This window comes from Limulus polyphemus, unplaced genomic scaffold, assembly GCF_000517525.1.
Source record: "Limulus polyphemus unplaced genomic scaffold, Limulus_polyphemus-2.1.2 Scaffold9, whole genome shotgun sequence".
Lineage (NCBI taxonomy): Eukaryota > Metazoa > Arthropoda > Merostomata > Xiphosura > Limulidae > Limulus > Limulus polyphemus.
The window spans coordinates 8,783-34,406 of record NW_013665619.1 but is presented as its reverse complement, the minus strand read 5'-3'; the positions used below and the strand labels follow the sequence as shown (position 1 = coordinate 34,406).

At 31.1% G+C, this 25,624-nt stretch overlaps 1 protein-coding gene across 1 annotated transcript in view; it reads left to right on the top strand.

Annotated features, from left to right (window-relative positions):
• LOC106478138 overlaps positions 1-22,441 on the top strand; it is a 33,689-nt gene extending 11,248 nt beyond the window's left edge. The window contains exons 2-6 of the mRNA XM_022381869.1: positions 19,039-19,239; positions 19,556-19,636; positions 19,763-19,843; positions 20,400-20,447; positions 21,436-22,441. Coding sequence (XP_022237577.1) covers positions 19,039-19,239; positions 19,556-19,636; positions 19,763-19,843; positions 20,400-20,447; positions 21,436-21,905 — 881 coding nt within the window. The 3' untranslated portion in view covers positions 21,906-22,441. The remainder of the gene's footprint in view (positions 1-19,038; positions 19,240-19,555; positions 19,637-19,762; positions 19,844-20,399; positions 20,448-21,435) is intronic.
• The last annotated feature ends 3,183 nt before the right edge of the window (positions 22,442-25,624 follow it).

The following is a 25,624-nucleotide window of genomic DNA, read 5'->3' as shown; positions in this document are numbered from 1 at the left end:
TTGTACTGCAATGCATTTCATGATACACGTTTGATTACAATACAAGCTGTAATGTATAGTGAGACTTCTGAATATAACATTTTAAATTACGAAACAAAATATATCGCGATATATTTAATGACACACGATTGAGTTTGATATAGGTCATAATGTACAGCGAGACATTTGGTGATAAACGTTTTATATATCAAATAATAGCATGATGTAGCTCACGTAGTAGAAAATCTTCTCATATCTCATCTTATAATGTCATACTTATATTCTGTTTCATGTTATGCTATCACATTGTTCTTAATTTCAAAATTTTATGTTGTTTAATATAGTCAAAGAAAGGCCTAATTAATAACCAATAGATACAATAAAGCCTTTTAAACATTAGAAGCAAATAGTTGAAAAACAATTTATGATTTAATAATTCTTCACTGAATCAAATTAATGAACAAAGAAGTGTAATAGATAAAAGTGTTGTTTGTGATAAAGGAAACTACAGCTATAGCCATCTATGTAGGCTTTATGTTTGATATAATGTCACTTCAGACCTTCGTGTTTTACTGTGCTAACTTCTGTTGGATAATATATGTGTTTATATCACTTCAATACAGTATCGAAAACTTAATTTTAGCCCTTTCTGTATCCGGTTACCAATTTGTTCAAAAGTGCTTAAGAGCTATTAGTGACAAAGAATTAGTGTTTGAAACTTTCTTTTCAATGGCATACATTTCGATGTCAGCTGGTGTTTTCATATCTGGTTCCATCGCCTTAGTATGTGTTATCCGAAATGAGATAATCTATTATTACGGTTTAAGGTATAAGCTTATGATACATGGTTACTGGTAATGATATTTAAATGATTCATCTCTTTTAAAATACATCATGATTCACAACATGAATAGGAAGTATGGTTGATGATGTAGCCATAACTTTGCCTGTAGTTAAACTCGGAACATTATTTTCGGAAAGGACATAGCTATCATGCTTTGAAAAGTCTCACCCATCCAATGAGTTATTATTTTTTTATTTGAATATATACTAAAATCATTTATTTCTAGGTACTCCTTCGGGTTACGATGACGGTGGAAAAATTTAATTAATTAAAATTAGTCCTCATTTATTTCTCGCAATTATGTAAAATAAATCTAGGTTTTCATACGACGGTTCAAACACTTACAGTACTCACAAAATCGCAGAGGTTTGAAGAGTCGTTTCAACAAAAAGGTTTTAACTCGTCAGATAAAATTAACGGCTTTCAACCATGTTATAACAGTACGAAAAAATCAGACTGATTATTTTCTTTTTCTTTCGTGTTTTTACGTTTACTAAAACAACTGACGTGTCGTCTTGTAGATATTAAAGAGTTTATTATCTGTTAATATTTATTATTTAACAATATAGTTCACAACCGTAAATAGTCTGTACTGTAACGTTAACGTTTCATGGACGCCAAGTAATGGGGTTGAAAACCTAATTGTCTTTCTACAGCTTGTGGTTTTCTGGACACCACAAACGTTATTGTTTAGAAGGAAGGACAGATAAGAATATAAATATTAATATTTCCATATAAGTAGAAAAACATAAATTTCAATCCTTGTTTAGTCACTGCTTATAACAGTGCTCAAGATGCAATGGAAGTTTGGTTTCAGTTTTGTTTTTCTTCGTTAGATTTATTTTTGATAAAAAAACAACAAAAGAAAGTTTATATTGCTGGAATCTCGCAAGTTTGTGCAAAGTCAATTATCCTGCTAGTCATCATATAAATATTTATTACATCTGAAATGTAATGGTCCTTTTAAATCATTATGTTAGCGCCATGGTCAACAATAGATAACATTTACTTCTGTCTTAATATGAAAATTAAAATGTGTTTGTTGTTAATCACAAAGCTACAGATTGGGTATCGAAACTCAGATTTTAGCGTTCTAAGCCTTGTCACTGTGGCACTTGGGGGTGGTGCATCAAAGTTTGTAAATAAGCGTTATTATGGACGTGGATGTTAATTCTAGCAAACAATGCTTGTTTTATTTTAGTCCAACCTGCATATTATTGTTCATAATATATAATTTTTCTTAGGATGCTAATAAGCATAATAGAAAATGTCCATTTATGTTCTGTTTTATGGGTTTCCTGTTCATAGAAATATAAAGGGAACTAACTACCTTCTTACTTTTCCTCCTACTTGCAACGGAACTTCATGTAAAATGTTTGAGTAAAATACTGAACCTTATTTTAAACTTTCCAGCCTTTCTAACCCATTAAATACCATCCACACACAGTCAGGCAGGAAGTATAATATCAGCTGTACATAATTTTTATCTTTCAAATAAGTATACAGAAATACAGTAAATAATAATACTGATTTACAGAATTGCTAGTTCCAAAATCACAAACATATAAACAGAAAATCGTACAGATAAACAAGTTATATACTTAAAGATATACTGCTAAATTTGTCACTTTCTTTTACTTCTTAAAGACCTCCCCAGGTGACTGTACCGGATGCCGGGACTTAACATTCGCCTAGTATATTCGTTAATGTTTTTATCGCAACGCAGGAAGCCCTACATGAAAGCCCAAAATTTATATGATCCGTATATTATGTAGGATGACCCAATATCTAGATTTTGTCATCGGAGTTTCGCGAAAATGTCAACAGTCTAATACTGATATCATTTTAGCAGTTCGTGGTCTGATCACTTAGCTTGAATCAGCTACTAGTAACTAATGAACGTTTCAGTTTATGATCTGGTAAACAACCATAAAAGTCTAATTGTAACTACCAGTGTATTTACAGTCAAATAACGAAAGAAAAATAGATCTTTCTCTGTCTGTTTAGATGACTCTCTTTTTGTCACTTGAATGAAGTAACCGAAACTGAATATTGTGAGAATCAAATTGTTTTATGTTAAACCAGCCAAATCCTACATATTATGATTACAAGTTGTATTGGCTAGTAGATTTACATTGACAGTATTTTGTGTACTAATCACTATAAGTGTATCTAAGGCACAGGAACAATATAGCTAAATGTTTCTTGTACCGACAAAAGTGTATGATTATATAATCCATTCTTAACCACTACATAATAAACAAAGTATAAAATAGAAGAAAGAAAAAATTAAATTAATATTCAAAATATCGGCTTTGTGACTTAGCTACAAAATAATTTAGTAATAAACAAGATAAACACGCCGTATCAATGCGGGTTTTATTACAGGGTATTCTTTATAATGCCTTCTTGTCAAATAAAAAGTTTAGAAAATTTCATTCTTATGTAACAAGACGGTGCATTTAAAAACGATTTCTAAGATCGTAAAAATTGATTATTGGAATCCCCCCCTTTATTATTGTTAACCTCTTATTCAACGCGAGAGCTAGTTGTATCATATTAGTGTTTCTGTGTATATTTCATAATAACCATACCGTTTCGGCCGAAAATATCGTTAACAGCGAGAATATCCAACTGACGAAACGATGCATTCTAATCATTATAAGTAGAAACGTATATTTAATTAGCTATATTGATTGACAGGTCGTTTTCTAGTTTTGCTCTAGGTATATAACTTGCTCTGATCAGAAGTTAATATTAATTGTACAAAAATATCCGCATCCAAAGACTGAGCTTATAAACGTTATGGGTAAATACTGTTTACGGGCTGTTTTTTTTTTTTGTATCAGGATCATTATTATGATCTTAACCTATGAAATAATTACAAAAGTGTATGTTCTCACGTTCTTTTAAAATCTGAGAACATAATATCATTTCCTTAACTCTAGGCATCCAATATCTCCTTCATAGTCATAAAATTGCACCACTTGACCACAACAACTTCAAACTACTCGTGAGAACATTTCTGAAAGGCTTCGCCTGTTTTAAAAAAAACACTTATAAAGTTAACTTACAAAATATACACTTTATAATAGATAATTTTAAGTCTTACATAGAGTTTTTATTTCAACGTTATTTTAAAATTCATTGACTTAGACATTTCTGTGACATTCCTTTAACCTATGATTGAGCTTCAAAAATCTTCTATACTTTATATACAATACCATTAGGAGTTCATCGATCACATCTATCCTATACTATATATATCACTAGTTTGGTTTAAAGTTATTTGAAGAATAGTAGAATTAAATAAGATTAACATCATTTAGTTGTACGTACAAACTACTCCTGTTTAACAAAACATTTACAGTAGTGTCATAAACTTATGACTTCAAGTAAGCACTATCTTAACGTGAAGGAAAACTTAAAAAAAAAGTCTTTACTTGTGATCCCAACTCGACGTACATTAAACATGTGATGAATTAGTATAAATGTTCAATTTGATTTGAGTTCAGGAAAGATATTTTTCTGTAGAAGATAAAAAAGAATCACGCTATTATTTGATGCTACAAATTTTAATAAAGAACTGAAAACTCTAACCGTGCAAAGCATTATTTTGCCACTTTTCGGGTTTAACCAATGTAGCTTTACGAATTTTTCTTCCTGTTTTTGCTTTACATGCTTTTAAAAACATAATTTTTCAGGACTTCCGACTGTGCCGTACTCTACCTGTTAGTTTAGGAAATAAAATGCATAAAACTACCGTATACAAAATAGTGATCACAGAAAGAGATACGAAACAGCTTGCTTTTAAGAAAGTACCTGGAGTTTTTAACTTTTCCTCCAATAAAATAGTTTTTAAGCTAGTGGTCAATTATAAATATAAACTTACGCATATACAAACATTTTCACATTGTTCTTAACTTTGTTGTGTAAATGATATATATATATATATTCATGTTTGTTTAATTTATAACAATTGTAAATATATTTAAGTTGTATTAATATTCATAGTTTCTGTAACACATTGAGGATATACAAAAAAACAAAAATTTTATTTACTGTCACGCAAAGACTTTTCCTCGTAATACAGTTGCGTTTGGCGAACAGAATAGCCATAACAGTCATCGTTTTAACTTCTATGGCATGTTCATCACTCACTTTGTAGTTTTTGGTGGGGGCGAAGTGACACTGTGTCATATAAAACTTGAAATTGTTCGAAACTGAGTTGACAAAAGACAACGCATTAGCGTGTTAAGGAAGAAAGCAAAAACAAAATTCGAAAAGGCAGAAGAACACTCACTAGGGTTACTTTTTCTAAAACTGCTCAAAGTCATGTAAAGGATTGACGTAATTTATCTATATATTTCTTTCATTTTTGATAACACTCCATATTGGAAAAGATCTACACGGTTACTGTACACGTTTGGACATTTTACATGTTTTTCTTGTTGACCTAAAATGTGTCGGAATTTTTAACGTTAAAATGTCTGCATAGTTGTGCAACGATATGAACTTTGTAGAGATGACAACAGTTAACGTTAATAAGTCAGGTCCAAAGATTAACGATTTCTATTTTCGCTTAATCTACATGTTGTTCACTTCTACCTCCTCTTGGCTAACGTGAACATCCAATCATGACAACAAATAAAATAAAAAATCTCCTCCTCCTTGCTGTCGCCCCGCCTTTCAAAAGTAAAGTTCCGTTACCAGGAAGAAGCCCCTACGGACGCTAGCTGGGGGAAAAAATTGTGTTCTATATCCTGTCACCGGGTAAAGCTGAAGTGAGGTGTGGTTTCTTTGTTTCTTCTAAAGGTTATGGGACTGCAAATACAAGGCATCTATGTTAAAATCGTTGTGAGGCGTCAGTAAGTTCAGACTAAGCTTAAAAGGTTATTTATTTATCTAGTAATGACATAAACATCAAATTAAACCATTAGAATATATGTATGGTTTACACACTACAAAGTATTTTGTAGGACTGAAATCTTGTAACTTGAACATGTATGATTTACACATTGGATAAGTATTTTGTAGGACGGAAATCTTGTAGCATGAACGTATATATAATTTACACACTGGATAGGTATTTTGTAAGATGGAAATCTTGCAATTTGAACATGTATGATTTACACACTGGCTAAGTATTTTGTAAGACGGAAATCTTGTAACTTGAACATGTATGATTTACACATTGGATAAGTATTTTGTAGGACGGAAATCTTGTAGCTTGAACGTGTATAATTTACACACTGGATAAGTATTTTTTAGGACGGAAATCTTGTAGCTTGAACGTGTATGATTTACACACTCGATAAGTCTTTTCTAGGACGGAAATCTTGCAATTTGAACATGTATGATTTGCACATTTGATAGGTATTTTGTAGGACGGAAATCTTGTATCTTGAACATGTATGATTTACACACTCGATAAGTCTTTTCTAGGACGGAAATCTTGTACATTCAACATGTATGACTTATACACTCGATAAGTATTTTGTAGGACGGAAATCTTTTAGCTTGAACAAAATGTATTACAGTAAGTGAGTTACATAAAGAAACCGATTGACTTGGTATAAAACTACGTCATGGCTATTGCCTACTAATAAAGTTCATAAATATTCATACACGATTGCATTATTACATAAATAATAAAAGATAGTTGATCATTTCAGTATTCTGAAGCTAGATTGTATTTGAAGATAACCTAGTTCTTTCATAAAGTGCCAAAAAGAGGGCGTTCAAAAGTAGATTCAGCTTGTATTTGTATTTTAATTAAATTGTAAAATTTTACGGTACACAATCACATTATTTTCAAAACCAGCGACCCAACATTTTTTGAATGGTGTTTATCATAAGCTAGAGGCCTGAAGGGGCTAGAAAGATCCGCCAAATTTCTCTTCATTCATCGAATTTATTATTAAATAATAATTATTTCTAATGATCTTCTACAGCAGTTACAACAGTACTGATCACTTATTGATTTAATATAATATTTTATAGTGATTCCGGTAACTAAATGAAGCTACACTTTGTAATACACTATATTATATTCATTAGTTAATGCTTTAAAGAGAAAACTAAAATGTGAAGATTCTTTCAATCACATTTAGTTTTGTATCAAGTTTGTGAGATCAGTTAACGTTTTGGTCGATATTTTACCTGTATGTTCAGAACTATAAATGTTTCAGATTTGATGTGTTGGAGCAAGTATTGAACAATCTAATTCATATAACAGATGGAAGGCAGCGATGGTATATATATTTATTTATGTTCTGACTCATACAACACATAGAAGACAGTGGTGGTATGCATCTTTATATCCTGATTCATATAACAGATATAACTCTATATAAGAGTAAAAAACAAAAGCTACTTTTTGTTTATTGAAAGACAAATTCTTTATTAATTGTTACAAAGACTAGTTTCGGTGACACAGATACAATATCTCAGGGCTTGTGACTAGGCTACGCTAATACTGTAGTCACAAGCCTTGATGTATTGTAACTGTATTACAAAAACTAGTCGGCTGGAACAACTAATAAAGGGTTTAGCTTTCATTGTGCCCACCAAAAACTGTTTTTTACTGTTAATATAATTATATACCGCCACTGTCTTGTATCTGTTATATGGATCAAAATATAGACGTGTATACCACTTCTGTCCCCTTATAAGACCGCTATCCCCTATCTATTGTAGAAATCAAAACATAGAGGTATGTACCTCCTCGGTCATGTTGATTAAAACATCTTGTTTGTTTTTACTTTTAATATGCTCCTGAAAAGAAATTGGTTACCTGTATATTTTGATCTATATGATAGACAAGGGACAAAAATTATACATACATACCTCTATTTTAATTCATATAACAAATAGAAGGAAATAGTATTATACGTCTCCATATTCTGATTCATATGGCAAACAAGGGACAGCGGTGATATAACTCTTCAATGTAAGTTGTATAGAATATTTCATGAAGAACATAAATTTGAAATGAAAAATTAACTGAAGAGCAGAGAATTGTTACGTTTAAGCAGTTTCTTTACTGAAAATACACTGATAGAAATATTACAATTTTAAGAGTTTGAAACTTATGTGTCATTAATTTATTCTTGAGATTTTGCTATTAGTTTTTTTTGGGGGGGGGGGAAATGTTTAAATAAACGCTTTAGTATTTGTCTAATTGTGTCTTCCGTAAAGTATGTGCATATAGTAGCTGTAAAATACTTAGTCTACTAAGAAAACTCATCTAATATAAGCAGAATTATACAATTTAATCACTCGGTACTCAGTTTTAGTCTATTTTTTAGTATTTTGATAATAAAGGAGTTTTACACTCCACATAATTATAAGATCACTTTTATTTTAACCAACGTTTCGCCTTTGCGGCTTCTTCATGGCTAGTACATAAAACTGTTTGGTATTAGAATATTCATTAAATTATAAAACTGCTTATTCAACGAATATTCTAATACCAAACAGTTTTATGTACTAGCCCTGAAGAAGCCGCAAAGGCGAAACGTCGGTTAAAATAAAAGTGATCTTATAATTATCTGGAGTGTAAAGCTCCTTTTTTTCCCAAAGTTTATTATCAAAATATGTAAATCCCTCCAGCACGTGCTACAAATTTTGAAAGACAACAAAAATTATCTTTAATATTGCTTAAACCTTTTCACAGTTAATACTAGAAATAAACGACCTTATAACACCAAAATGTTGGCTTTATTTAATTAGACACTCAACGTTTCGCTTTACAGCTTATTGTGTTATAAGGTCGTTTATGTCTAGTATTAATATGTCGTCTATATACCAATATGCATTACAGAAATTAAATAATGACTTTTCACAGTTGTTGAATGGTTCTTAGTGACAGAACTGAAACGAGAAAGATGGTTGGATGGTTCTTAGTGACAGAACTGAAACAAGAAGATACACAATGACCATTATAAAGTGAGATTAGGTAGCAGAAGTATATATCATTCGTTTTGATTACTCACAGAGTAAGTTATCATATCAATGGGTTTCGTGATATACATTATTAGAATTAATACGAAGGAATTTTATTGTAAAGAAATATTTTTGATAAATTCAAAAAACGTTTAACTTTACATATTCTATGAAATCAGAGGACATTCTTAAGTTAGTGATCAAAGTATTTTGAAAATATGTTTACTTAGATATCTTAAGAATACGTCATTTTGGACCTGTCTTCTTATAATGAGAATTATGTATCAAAATATAAAATCTATTATAAACCAACATCTTCACCAGTCTTTATATGTCGAAGACGCAAGCATATTTTTGCCTGTTTTAACTAAGTCGATATACATTTTGACAAATATATATATATATGCGTTTTAACCAATAGGCTATTCGGTGGCTCATTCCAGGCAGCCTATTGTGTAAGTTTTCGCTGAAAGAAATAAACAATATTTTTCAAAAGACATTTATATTCTAAAATAAATACAAATTTGAGGTTTATCAACTAAATGTTGAGCATGTAACAAAGAACCTTTCCACACAATAAGAACTGAAGCGGCATTACTTTAACATCGTTTAATAATTATAATTCTAAAGCTTGAAGTAAGCCTGTAATTATAAGTAAAAATGGATCTTAAGCCATGATAATGTAAGCAAAAATGAAAATATAGTGATAGTAAAGTCAAACCAAGGAACTAGTATAGCCATTTTCAGTAAAACTGACTATGCTTATAGAGTTAGAGAAGTTCTAAATAACGAAACTAAATTTCTAAAATTGAACGCAGATCCAAGTATAACCAGAGTAGGTAAATTATAAAGGTACTTTAATAAAATAAAAAAAAAGAGAGTGTATCCACTAAAGATGAATGTCACTAGTTTCTTATTTCGGTATTATGTATGGAGTTGCTATAAGGTTCATAAGGTTGGTTGTCTGGTTAGACAGATTGTTCCATTATTACTATATAAAGTCATGAACTTGTTGACCTTTTATATACGTTTTTGGAACTATCAAGTAATAGCAATTATATAATCACAGATAGTTTTGTTTTTTCTCAAGAAATTCAAGATATCAATTTAGATAATAAAGTCTACTTTGCTACTTTTGATAGAATCTTTCTATGCTTACAGTCCGTTGGATGAAACTAAAAGTTTATTCACAGAGTTTCTACATCAGAAGGAGATGATATGTCATAAGTATGTGTTTCAGAAGCTCGTGAACTTTTCCACAAACGGATTCCGTATCAAATTCGGTAGTAATTTGTATGATCAAGTAGATGGTGTAGCTATAGGATTAAAATTAGTTCTTTCTTTGCTTACTGGCTTACAATGGTACATGGAAACAGAAGACTTCTTTGCTTAAGCCGATATGATACATAAGGTATGTTAATGATACTTTCATTATTTTGAAATGTGCTGAACATGTGGATAATATTTTTGCATGAATTATCTTACTAATGTTAGGTTCATAGTTGAACATCAACAACATCATCAGGTTCTATTTTTGGCATCTTCATTCATAATGAAAATGGTAAATTTGAATATGAACACATCTTCATTCACAATAAGAATGGTAAATCTGAATGTAAACAGATCTTCATTCATAATTAAAATGGTAAATCTGAATGTAAACACACCTTACTTCATAATAAAAATAGTGAATCTGAATGTAAACACATCTTAATTCATAATAAAATTGTAAATCTGAATGTAAACAGATCTTAATTCATAATAAAAAATTGTAAATATGAATGTACACACATCTTCATTCATAATTAAAATGGTAAATCTGAATGTAAACAATTTCATCAAAAATACTTACAGGTTTGTATTTTGATTTTGATAGATTTATCCTAGTTTCTCTTAAGAAGAAACCGATAAAAATACTAATAAAAATAATTATAACATATATAATTCTTTGCTAAAAGAACTTGAAAATATAAATCTGTTGTTAAAACAAATGTGTTTCTAATAGCTATTATAAACCATATTATTCATGACTATTTAATTGGGAGACGAAACCTAAAAGCTAAATTGGAATTTTAATAAATATAAATTTGTTTTTGTACAAACATATATAGGGCAATTTTAACTGCGTAAGTTGTGACATCGAGCTTATCCACAAGAGGAGTTAAGATGTATCTTTTAACCTAAACGTAGATTACAATGTTCTTTTTCCGATTTGAAGATCGAATATATATATTCAAAACTTCAACTGTTGTATATGAGTATTAGTGAACTAAATGTTTTTTAAGTTATATTGAATCCACTGATAAGTGACTTCAAAATCGTGTGATTAGAAACCAACGTTAGTTTCCATCATTAAGAATCTTGCGCTAAGCGCGTATAATAAATCAGTAAATAGAGGACAATTTAAAATCCTAGTAACAACGAATAACGAACAATTTACCGATCAATTAATTGAGAAAGATAGCACCGTTCGTTTGTTACTAAGTTTGTAAGCGATTTTTGCTATAGAAGAACAGTTCCACAATAAGGTTTCTTTATAACAAGCAGTAGGATAATGCGAGACTATTGTCTATCTATCTATTTGGGGTGATCGTGTTTTATAAAAGGGTTTGTTTCTTTGTAGTTAAGCACAAAGCTACACAATAGGCTATCTATGCTCTGCCTACCACGAGTATCGAAACCCGGTTTCTAGTGTTGTAAGTCCGCAGACTTTCCATCCGTTTCGGGGATGGATACGTTACTTTCCTATACAGACAGGAAAGCATTAAGTTAGCGGTTTAATAGAAAGGCGTACTCATGTATATTGTTGCGCGTTTTACAACCAGCTATTTTGACCAACTCCACATTACCTGATCACCATGATTGAGTCATTTACATTATCCAAGTTTTCATAACAGTGGATACTTATATTGGAACATCCGTTATATTTTCACATGTTTAAACATGGCTAACATTTATCTTCCCAGATTTAAAACACCGTTGAAAGTTTTCTCTTGAGAAAGGTATATTGAAGGATACATTCTGGATAAGTCGAAATTGCGTCAAATAGAAAATGTATTCGCATTATGGTAAAAGTGCCATACTCGTAATGGAGCATTCCCCAATTAGTAAGAATTTACCATACTATGACATAGGTTTAGCACATTAATGATAAGTATTAGTTAACAAAACAGGTCCAAACAACACAAAACTACATCAAAGACGCTGTGAACAGAGGTTGAGACTGTTAGACGGTGTATCCCCATCGCAATGTGGGCCATATTTCCGCAATCACCTCCAAAACCCATGACACAATTTATATACCCTGGAGATCCTTTTAATGTATATAGCGTCTTTAATGTATTTTTTTTCTGTTTGGGCCGTGCTTTGTTAATTAAAGTGTCGTTCATCACAGGTTTGGATTTCCTGTTTTTAATGCAGTCCTTCCTTTTCATGTTAATTTTTGTATGACTGTTTAAGTCCTAATTTCCTTTATATATATATATATTTTTTCAATAATTTCACCATTATCTTAGAACTATATATACATCTAAAAAATGTGTTATAACACTATAGTTTCATGTAATTAACCGTAATCACCCTCTCATAGCTTAAAAACTAAGCAACGGTCCATTGTTATATGGAGAATATAGTTTCATTCATTCCTCTATATTCTGTGAAAACTGTAGCTTCATTCACTTCTATAAGTAATTACATAGAATAAATGTATCTTACTCTTATGCTTAAACTAGAGAAAGACACACACGATTGTTACTCGTGTGTTATAAACTAAAATATTCGTTATTTTATGGGGATTTTGGCATAAAACATTATTAAATTACAATTATCTCATGTAATTACATAAAGTTGTGTACAAAGCCACGAAAAACTAACTGTTTACTATTTTGTGAAAATTGTGGCTTCATACATTTCCCTCTGTAATTACACATAACCATTGTCACTTACTCACACTTTAAAAGCCTAAACAACTCTTCATTTCCCATGCTAATTATATGCCACAATTTAAAAACCTTAGTTGTTTCGTGCATTCCCATCCGCCCTTCAATGTTTAGTTACTATATCAAAATTACTAGACTATCACACTCTACTGTAGTAAGAAAACTGTTGTTTAATTAAAGGCATCATCTCATATACAATCAAACAACTAGTTATGAAACACTTAAGCTGGCGAACAAATGATCCAGTAGCTGGTGGTAAGTGTAATATTACATCATAATAAACTGATAATAATCTTAATTGTATCTTTATTTTTACTGATCCAACATCGTCTTGATGATCTCAGATATTGTGCGAAAGGCCTCGTCGGCAGTGGCAATCGCAGAAAAAAGTATAGTTAAAATGCTATTATGTTTTCTAGTTACTAGAAACCTGATAAAGTTCGCCAGTAAATAATGATGTGCTTAGATACACAGTCAGTCGTCTTCTGATATAATGTTATAACTATTACCAAATAATGGAACGTGCTTCACCAGCCAGCATAGGCGTTATACATCATAGAACGTGTTCTCTCATAAGAAATGAGAAAAAAAAATCTCGTCAACGGCAGCGTTCTGCATATGAATTCAGATGAATTGTTATTATGGACTATTCTTACAGGAACTCAGTAGTGAGCTAGTAAATAATGGTGTGATTAAAACTGTTATCAACATTATTGTGACACAGCATTATCTCACAGTTTAGCATGCAAAAAGGGCTCAACCAGATTGTTGCTTTATGTGGTCATGTGAATTGTGAGGTCGATCAATTATACGTTTACTAAAAAATACAGTACTGATGTAATATTTCCTTACCAATGAATGAGCGTCAATTTTTGTTGTATGCTTACACTGTTTTACTTTCAGGGTACAAATCATAGTTGCATGCAGGCAATTATTTCCAAATCGATTTTATGGAGATTTTTTATGACTACATATTGAAAAAAAAACACATTAAGGGAACTATTCAATGTTTTTATGAGTTTCCTGGTGTTAGTTTTGGCTACCAGCGTGTAATTGAACTATATATATATGTAGTTGTTCATCAATGAAGTGAAGAAATGTACGTGAAAAATAATGTTAGTTAACATACTGACTGTTTTCAGTCCGCTGGGAAAGGTACAGAATATCTACACGAAGACTTAAGACAGCAGATATGGATCATTGTCAACATGAAAATTTAAGATAGCAGATATGGATCACTGTCAACATGAAAATTTAAGATAGCAGATATGGATCATTGTCAACATGAAAATTTAAGATAGCAGATATGTATCATTGTCAACATGAGAACTTAAGATAGCAGATATGTATCACTGTCAACATGAGAACTTAAGATAGCAGATATGTATCACTGTCAACATGAAAATTTAAGACAGCAGATATGGATCATTGTCAACATGAAAATTTAAGATAGCAGATATGTATCACTGTCAACATGAAAATTTAAGACAGCAGATATGGATCATTGTCAACATGAAAATTTAAGATAGCAGATATGGATCACTGTCAACATGAAAATTTAAGATAGCAGACATGAATCATTGTCAACATGAAAATTTAAGATAGCAGATATGGATCATTGTCAACATGAAAATTTAAGATAGTAGATATGTATCATTGTCAACATGAGAACTTAATATAGCAGATATGTATCATTGTCAACATGAGAACCTAAGATAGCAGATATGGATCATTGTCAACATGAAAACTTAAAATAGCAGATATGTATCATTGTCAACATGAGAACTTAAGATAGCAGATATGTATCATTGTCAACATGAGAACTTAAGATAGCAGATATGGATCATTGTCAACATAACATATTTTATCACTATATTTTACATAATCGATTTTTTTGTAATTTTTATAAATTGTACAGCTCAATGCTTGCCATAATTCTGAACAAACTGTTTCGTTTGGAGACTAAAATTCTCCAACTATGCACATTTCTCAGAGTACAGCCATGTAAAGGTGTTTGGTGAAAACGGAGTATAATAGTCTGTCAACTATACTATAACCTGTCGATATATCACAGTGATGTCGGTTCAACAAAACTACTGTATTCATCACTCCGCATTTAACACACATAATTGATTTATTATCGTCGGCGTGGTACAAGAATTAAAAATTTTCCTGTGTTTTACACTCTGGTATGAAAGCAGTTTTGGTATCATGACAGATTCTGTAACGAACTTTTCCTCTGTTAGTCTCAATGCTTAATATCTAGATAACAATGTACCGGATCCATGTCGATGAGTGGGGTAGAGTGGGGGTGCGGATTTTGGAAGATAACAGTTTAAACGTTATTGAAGCTACTATTCGGGATGGGGGATGAAAGGAAAGTAATATTGTTGACTACGTCAGTCAAATATCAATACGCGGTGAATATTTATAGTTGTAGTGTCTCCGCGTTAAATATAAAAACAAAAACAAAACAGATTCTGGATCTCATATCTGAAGAAACCGGCAGAAATGAATCACCGATCATTCCGTTAAATACCTTTACGTCTATAGCACATGCAGTGGGAAAACGTTGCCTTTATTTATATTTACTAATTAGAGACTAGATATGCTTGTATTATGACATTTCTAAAGAACGAAGTCATAAATCACTAATTCAACATTCCAAACATTATTCTACAAGTAAGTAACTGAATAACATAAAACAACGATGCTCACAGCTCAAATATTTTACATTTAGTCACGTACCTTCAGTCAAATAACTTTGAAATGCGGATAAACATGATAGAAATGATATTATTCAATGATTAAACAATTCAAGGTAAATTATTTACTTTCTGATACGCCTTAATGAATAAACTAATGACATGTATAAAATATTTCTTAAAATCCCTAAGCCCTAAAATAAGTGATTGATTTGCGAATTGTGTGTTTAATGATTTATTATTTGAAAACCACGTTCGGATATGTTCCAAACACACGCCATATAAATACTTCTACTATCGTAAAGTATATGAGAAAGAAAGGACGGAAACAGAACGTCTGATTGAATCACCTGTTTTGTTACTTTTCTGTTTCACAACTTCTATGTATAGCATTTTTGCTACTAATCTAGTCGGATTAACTCTAGACAATACGGAATTGATAATCATATCTAAGTAAGTAAACAATAGTCTATATTTACTTGAATGAAAGTGGATATAAATAAGTGGGTCAATATCTATTAAAACCATTATTTCCAAGAAGCAAAGTTGAAAGCATTAGATAACTAGGACTGTTTCTTGGAATCAATAGCCAGACGTGTTATCAAACTGTACCTGAAGAGGTCACACACAACTTTGGTCGGCCCTGATTGAATGACGAGGAGGAAAGATATATCTTGGGCTGGGCTACCGGATATTAACGTGTAACAAGGTCAGCTGAAAGACTGCAGATCCTTGCGTGTGAAAACGGATATAACCCGCGTGTCAGAAGGAGGGTTTGGTGCCGGATTCCCCCAGATCCTTCTACTGATTGATCTACTTGTATGAACGCAGCTCAAACTACTCCGTCTACCGGATTTGGAGTGAAATGACTCATGAATTTTAAGGACTAATAAAACAGTGTAATGACACTGAAACATGTCATCAGGTAAAATGGGCTAGTTTCCGCCCTTGTAAATTGTGCTTTCTATTTATGAAAGTTTTTTTTTGCCTGTATATAATTATACATACTTCAGTGATCTTAATTCCGGGATGAGTTCAACAGGTGTTTCCTCACCTGTATACTTTTACCCGTTCAAGAAAAGCATCATCATCTAAACATTGTTGTGTTTAGTACCCTGAACATAGAACCTGTGGCGTTACATCATAATAGCATAATTAAACTATGCTTATAGTAGCAAACTATATATGAAACATACCAAGAAATGCATTTATGAAATTTTCTTATGTAAAATATGTCTCAGATTTTGTGGCTTGGGTTCTGTTATTAACAGATATCAACTACTCAAACCCTTATAGCCTCACTAAGTTGCACAATCAGCGTAATATAGCTGTGCCCATAATAAAAGTTATTTGTATTAGATTACGATAAACAACTGTTTCTCGAATTACATTTTATTAATGACAGTCTTTCGTTTGATTCCAAGTAAGGTATGCCGGTATAAATAGCTTTAACGTCTATGAGCATCTATACTGATGTAGACCAATATATCTGATTATATCTTTAGACTAAATTATATTCTAATTTAAAAGTTAACAGTAAACATGTTGACTGGTTCATCGTATCATATTTTCATATGATTTGTCACTCAACGTTTTGTACAAATAAATAGAATTGTACAAGTATGAGTTACTGAAAAAAGGAGACAATTTTATGCCAATCAGCGTGCTTACATCTTGGGCTTAAATATTTCCTAGTACTATTATAAAAGTGAAAGAAACTGTTTTTATCCTTTCTAGGAAATCTACTTCACAGAAATGTTAATAAAATTTTTTAAGTGACTTAACTCCTTTCAAGGTCATACGTTTTAGCGTTATACTTATGATAATGGTTTGAGACTATGACACAGCCTTTATAATAATATACTAAGATAGAAAACACTGTCCCAGGTAAATCAGCATATGTGCTATCTTTAACGATTTCGCATATAACCTTGTGAACATTTTCTCAAGAACGTTATTGATGTAACTTACGTTTTTCCTAAACTATTTTAATTTCTAAAGTTACAATACGTAAAACAAAAGCTGTTGTCATCATTCAGGAAAAAAATATAATGAGCCATAAAATTAATCAGTTACGGCAGATTTAGACGTACAGGGTGGGGCAAAAGTGACAATACAGTTATTTCATTTAGAAAATACTTTAATTTCTAACTACTACTCTAAAACAAACAATAAATAACTTGGTTTCAATTGCCTTCGTGATATTTTCTTTACTACCAATTGTATAACAGCCATATAGTACTAGCTCTATAGTAAGTTTTGCCCCTGCCTGTATATACAAAGCAAATTTCTTTGTCACCTCAAACATTATAAAATCAATGTTGAAAATCCAAATTCAAGTGAAATCGTTTTCTCTATTAACAGCGCGAACAGTTAAATACGGTTTATTATATACCGTATTATATTATACTTTTCATTGGTATATAGATACAGATACACAACCAGAAAGAAAATTAGTGGGTCAAAGGCTAGAGGACGAAACTTGCAGGCCAGGATAATTATTACGTATGTTCGGTCCCATGAATTGGTAAACATTGTGCCGAGACTGTCAAGTAGCATATTACTTGATTATAGCCACTTGAGTAACGCAGGTGTTCTACTATTATCTCTGGGGAAAATATTGTTGTAGCTGAGGGTTGTGAGAAAAATGTAGAGGTGAAGGGGTCACTGTTGTATCCTCAGCTCAAGGCTAATTGTATCGGTCGCCAAAGATTCTGCACGTGCCAGAAATACCTGCACTCTGAATTTCATTGTTCAATTGCACGAGGGATTTTACCGGAACTGTTCGCGCCTTTTCTTCCGTAAGATTGCTCGAATCCAGTGTTTATGAACCCATGCGACTATTATAACAATTCATATCTGTAAAATGAATATCATTTCCTGCATGTATGTATGAAAACAAACAACGTGATAGATATTTTCCAAAGACATCCATTTTTTAAGTGATGGATTACGGTAATCCACTTTTGATATACCGTTATGTGATGTACGTTCAAAAGTTGTTAGGTTCTCTCATCAAATCATATTAAAATGTTTAACATTCCTCTATGTTAGTTAATGTGTTTCAGATACAACGGATAAGAATTTACAAGTATTTCATTGTTGGTGTTGGTGTTTTATCGCAAAGCTGGACAATGCGTTATCTGCACACTGCCTACTATTGTGAATCGAACACAGAATTTTAGCGTTGTAAATCTATAAATTACCGCTGTTCCACCGGGGGACATAATTATTACGGTATGAAGTTAGTTGCTAGAGCTAGCAGTGGCAGCTGTTAACAAAGCTCTACCTAATTATTTATAAATCGTATCTAGCTAAAACATTATTTATCGTTGATATCTTGGAAGCTAGTTAAATGTCAATTTGTTGGTAACTGCCTCATTAATGATCGCCTTCTTACATCGTGTAAATCAAACTCTAAAGCACTGAAAATATATATCTTACAAATTTAATGAAAATAAAATGATACATTTTAACTTAAGATGTGAAAAGAAGTAATTTTAAAAGTGTGGCGTTTACCATGATTAATCACAACATTTCATGTTTCTCTATGGATTTGACTTTCAGTTAAAATCATACGCAGTGTAAGCTTGTACGAATGTTACTCTATTCTCTGGTTTTTCAGATCCTGCAGAATGGAATTCAGATCACATCCGAGAGTGGTTAGACTGGACACAGAAACAGTTTGGACTCGAGTTCATAGCCAAAGCTACGTTCCCGTCTTCAGGTGCTGACTTGTGTCAGCTGACCAGAAACGATTTTTGTCGTTTAACAGGACCAAAATCGGCAGATGTTCTTTTCACTTATCTTTCACATCTAAAGCAATGTATGTTTATTTTGATTATCTGGATCCCATAAACATATTTATATGTTTCTAACGAGCAGTTCTTTAAAGCTATTGAATTTAAACCAGCGACAAAACGTTAGCTACAAAGTATATAATCATTCAATTTGATGAATAAAGGCACATATTATCTTTGAAAAGTTTAACGCAAGATTTTTAGTTTTTAAAGGAAAATTTGAGTATGCAAATTTAATATAGTAAATATTTAAAATATTTTCGCTGTTGCTGATTGATATCAGTTTACAGTTTTGTTTAAAAGTATTATTAGTCTATAATAAATGCATTTTTTTATTTACAGCTAGTGGGCATGCTCCTCTTCCACCACCAGACTACCCTCTAACACCTGAGGAGAACAGTTCTGTGAGTGATGACACTGATGGTAAGATTTTTCATGATGGCGGATTATCTATTCATAACTATTTTTAAGTGTGTTTTTCACGTTCTCACGATGAAAACATGTATGTGTAAAACGTTTAATTATTATCTATGTCTATATATTTTACAGACAAAAGTCTTTACGTCGATAGTAACAAAGCGACTTCGCTTAAGTGGTCTTTTGGTATGCCAGGTGATCTAACAAAACAAGGTAAAAACGTTATTTATTTTGCAAGCACTAATTGTATTTAATTCTACTACATTAATCATTCAGTCAAACAAGGAAGCTAAAAATAGTGGTTGTATTTGAAGTAATGAAGATTTAAGATCGTTTTTACCATTATACTGCTGTTATTGTAATGCAGAATAAAGTTTCATTAAAAACTGTTTCAACTGAAACTCAGGTTAGAGAAAATCGAACAAGAATAATCTTATGCATAAAACTTAATATTTCATGGTATTTAAAGATTTGAACTTAAGTTTGAATATTTATGACGAACAAAAAGTACCTTTTATTTATACTGAAGCAAACTAATAATAATCATAATGCATATTGAACATACGAATGAAAACTAGAATATTTAAATTCGAATTTCTTATCGCTACAATTGATTTACGTATAAGTTTTTATGTTCCTAGCCATCACTTATATATAGACCAGTTTTCTTATGCTTTTATTGAATTACGTGAAAGTTTCTGTTTTTTTTTTTCATTTTGTTGGTGATACATTATTAAATATTATTTTCTTTTATCCTCTGATGCTTCAGATCCTCTTAAAGCACTGAACGATGTAGGAAGTCGGCTAGCTTCTCAAGGTTAGTCAATTTGTGGTTCTGAAATACTGAAAATTTTCGTTTATTTATGACAAACTATTATATGATTTTTTATAAAAAATATTTATCAGAAAGTATTATTTCTTGTTTTAGGGGATACATAAGGGTTGAAAAAAATTAATTATACGTTCTTTGCTTTATAATATTTAGCAAATTACTGAATTAGAAATACATTATATTACCAAACGTATTCTAATAGTACACTCTAATAATGAGCGCTTCCCCAATTAAATTTACATATCAGTCTCAGGTTGCACTGTTTGGCAGCGTTTATATAGACCATCAACTGTCACAGACAGTTAGTTCGAGTTAAGATATTTGAAGGAAAGGAGCTCTTGGATCTTCAAAAGAATGAAGGTAGCATTCGTAGATTTGGCGCTACTATGTAATAAGAGTGGTGAGCTAAGTATTCCATCAAGCATATTCCTACAGTTAACTACAAAAGATTACTAAGATAGTCACAGTTACTAAAAAATATTATTAATTTCAGAGCAGACGTTTAGGTTACGCAAATTCTGGCTCTATATTAAGATTATACTTAAATGGTAAAACAAACATCCCATTCTCAATCTCTATTTTCCAAGTATTTTAGTACTTCAGTGTTTATAAGTTTATAGTGCACGTACTCGTACCAAAGTTAAAGTAATCCTACTTTTCGCTTACAACAAACCTAAACCTAAAACATTATATAATTCATCGTATCTCATTTCTGAAAAGTGTTTTTAATAACACATTGTTTGTGAAAGCGTCAACAATAATTAAATAATTTCAATTTGAAAAAAAAGAGAAAGAAAGACACAGTCCGCTAGGCTGTTAGTCATTAAGAATCCTAAATCTTTAAATATATACTTTTAGGTACACATTTTACACTTTGTAAAATGCATATGAGTTTGTCAAGATTATGGATAATTATTATATTTATTATTTTGTCACTTTTAGTTCTAATCTGAACAACATTTTATTTTATTAGGGAGTGGTCAGATTCAACTTTGGCAGTTTCTTCTACAGCTGCTATCGGAAGAAAAGAATGCGAATTGCATCACGTGGGAAGGAACTGACGGAGAATTCAAACTGATAGATCCAGACGAAGTTGCTCGCCGCTGGGGAGAACGAAAATCAAAACCCAACATGAATTATGACAAACTAAGTAGAGCATTACGGTATTACTATGACAAGAACATTATGACCAAAGTGCATGGAAAACGTTATACGTACAGATTTGATTATCGTGGCTTGGTTCAGGCATTCCAGCCACCACCTCTGGATTCAAAGGCTTTAAAACTTTCTTTAGACCTCCTTTTCTCAAAAGATGAAGATGTACCTTCATCGGCATTAGCTTTCGATTCATGTTACTATAGCAACAAACATGCAGTGTCCGTTCACTCTAGCTTACCTAAGAATTCTTCAAATTCCAAGGTGTATAACATAAACTGCACTTAGTTTATCCTATATCATCACACAGTGTCATAAAGATCAAAAGTACACGGAATTCTCATCATTTCGCTTAGTGTAAAACTAAGAAGGGACGGTTATCAAGATATAGTATATATTTAGCTAGCAGGTAATTCAGATCAATCTTTTACATTTCCACTTATTTTTGTTTTGTTTTCCTATCATGAATAAACAAATAATTCTTAAAATATTCACGTTGCAACGGAGTAGTCGTGAATGTTTAACGTCTTCCTGTTTCTGCATTTATGATTTCTTATTACTTTATCCAATACAATATTTTACTTGCCAAATGTGGAATAGTTTATCATTATTTTGACTGTTAGAATAATAAATCTGTTTGAGCATTACAATACTGATCTATCGATAACTAACCACTTAGGAACTCTTGTGGGAAATTATTCTGCTTCGAAACTATATATGATCATTACAAAAAAAAAGGAAAATATTTATTTCCAAAGCAGCACAACCTTAATTTTTGTGTGTAAATGTCTGAAAAATGCTTAAAAGGGAGCTTTAAAGTTCAAACAGACGCACATTATTATTATTTCTTATTGAATATAGTTGATGTTCGTGTATTTTTGTTAAATATATGTTAAAACAAAATTTATGAAGTTTCAGAGAGTAGATTGTTTTTGTAAATAATTTTATTTGATCCTGTCTTATTTCTTCATTATAGAATAGTGTTTTCTTTTAAAGTTATTTAATTCTTGTTAATTTCATACAGTTGCCAATGGTGTGTTTGAAAATTATAAACAAAATGAAAAGAAAAACAAAAGAAGTAGTACACAGTTTCAGGATGTGTTTTATTAGTATTATTTTTGTCACAATTACGAATATTTCAAGGCTAACAAAATTGTATTAGATAAATTAAATAAAGCAATTTAATAAAATTCGGAAAAAGTAAATTATTCTGTCAAAATTATGATAGTTTTTTTTCTAGGGTCAATTTATCGAATTTAGGAGTAGGAGTCACTTTTAAACTTATTTAAATTTTCTCAGATGACTTTGGTGAAAGATGTGCGTTGGTATAAAAATCATCTAATTTTTCCCAGTACATTTATCACAATTAGTACAATAAGAAAACTATAGAGAAATAAATGTTTAGCCCTACTTATGCTATCAGTATGACAATGCCATTGCCACTTCTGTATGGATTATCAAATCACAGCGCTTTGTTCATTGCCATATTCGATTTTTCCAAAGTTCTTACGATATGTAACGTCTACTTCAACTCTCTGGATAAAATTCACTTGAGTGAATGATTAAAATAATAGCTAGACAAGGGAAAAACCATTATTGTATATATCATTTGATACAGATGTAAATGAAAAGTTTTAGCTACCCCGAATCGAAAGTTTTATTATTATTGACGTTATCTTGCAGATATATGTACAAAGTTTAAAATGTACCTTATTCTAATTCACTGTACTTTTGAAATGTGGTTGGTAAATAAAATTTTGTTTTTCGCTGTAATTAAAAATAATGGTTTTGTTTTTTCCCAATAACTTATATTTAAGAAGAAATACAGTAAATGAAATTAGCTAGAGATCGAATGCAATATTTCCAATGTTTCAAAATATATTAGCACGTCTTAGCTGCAAAACTTTCAATATTTATGTTTCATAACAAAACTCGACTTCAATCAGTATGTTATTCAATATCACCATTGCTTTTAAATATTAGCCAGCCAATCCATTTATAGATGCAAAAGCTTTGAAACTTTCTTTGGATGCCTACTTCTCTCAAAAGCTCAAGATGCCAACTTTGAATTTCGGTTCAAATTACTTTAACCACATATGAGCAGTGCCAGTTCACCCTATAACTCACATTTACACTTTACTTACTTACTATAGTTCATGCTGTTACAGTTGTTATTCAAGCAACTGATGATATAAGTATCATCTAGATCACCACTATGTTCGTTGGATCTCAGCCGGTTTGATGAACCCTGGTATAGGGCAAAAGATCTCGTCGCATACAGTGTAGTTGATATACTATTGCATAGTCTTTATAGCTTTCATTCATGAGTTTTTTGAATTGCCCTTTAATATTTCGAACACAGTTGTATTTGTGTTGCCCTAATTCATTTTTCAGGGCTATGAAGGCCATAGTACATCCAACTGTTATCATTTTACCAAGTCTATAACAGAAGGTAGCAGAAGCCAGTAAATGTATGTTTAGTTAGCATTCCATTCATATATATATATTGTTGTTTTTTTACTCTGCCAGTTTTTTTGTTTTGCTTTTCAATTAAGAACAAATATTTCATTCTTAAAGCATCCATGCTACAGCAGAGTATAGTGAACTATTTAATTTTCTACTTCTACAGTTTCAATAACAAATATGATTTCGTATTAATTTACAACATTTTACTTTAAAAGAGTAGAATTGCGTGACAATAGTTTGGTTGTTAAAGTATTAAGTCTGTTTTTGAATTACCATGCTAACCTATTGAAAACTAACTTCTTTAAGAAACTTCTAGTAGTTTCTTCTGTTCAAAACTATCTTTTCCCAAAACAGCATAACATTTAAGTTTTGGTCTAAATGATCAATAAAATGCTTAATAAGAAAAAAAAAGTTCAAATTGGCGCACGTATTTTGTATATTTAACTGAAGGTAGTTTGTTTTAGTGTTTGCCTCTATTTTAAACGCTTTAACAAAAAATTAATGAACATTTCAGAGAGTAGTTTGTTTTTATTCGTAACTTTTATTGAATTCTGCCTTATGTCTGCCGTCATAGCACAAAATTCTCGTTTCTAGTATTTAATTATTGTTAATTACATACTGTTGTCATTAATTTGTTTTAAGGTTTTAAACAAAGTAAAAACAAACTGTAGGGAGATTCATCATTAATATCATTTTTCATGAGTAACAATGTTTCCAGTGCTACCACCAAGTTAACAGTGTTTTTATCAACTAATCTAAATAAGTCAAATTAATTAATCCGAAAATAATAAACTACTTTATCTATACGAGGATATTTTTTGTCTGTGGTTAATGAGTATGTTTTTATAAAAGGAACCACTTTTACCCTTGTCTTCTCCAGTGATTGAGAGGAGTTGTGTGTCGATGTATAATATTAATCTATCCTTCACCAGTAAGCACTGAAAAACTTCAATTATATGACAAATTCACGCTACTGCTGTTGTTCATGATCAAACCGCAAAAATACTACTTTGTTTATTGTCGTATTTGATTTTTTATACAGCTCTTACGATGTGTGACTGACATTATAATTCAGGTCTACAATTAGAGTTTACTTTAAGGATTTAAAATGAAAGTTCCTGAATAAAATACATTTACTTTTACTGATGTTATGTAGGAGATATATGTACAAAGTATAAAATGTACCTATTCAATTTTTCTGTACGTTTGGAATATGGTTGGTAATAAAATTTTGTTTTTCGCTGTGATTAAACTTGAATGTTGTTGTGGCCTCAGTGTACTTATTTTTCTCATGAAAAAAATAAAGTAAGCGAAACCTTATATAATTTAACATCAAATTCTTTATTCAGAATACATGTAAATATTATCCTATTTTCCAAATTAATTTTAGAATAAATTTTGGCTTACTTACGCATATGTTCATTACTGGTTTATTATAAATTACTTTCCTTATTGTACTAGTTTATCATAAATTACTTTCCATATAATACTAGTTTACTATAAATTACTTTCTCTATAAGACTGGTTTAGTATAAATTACT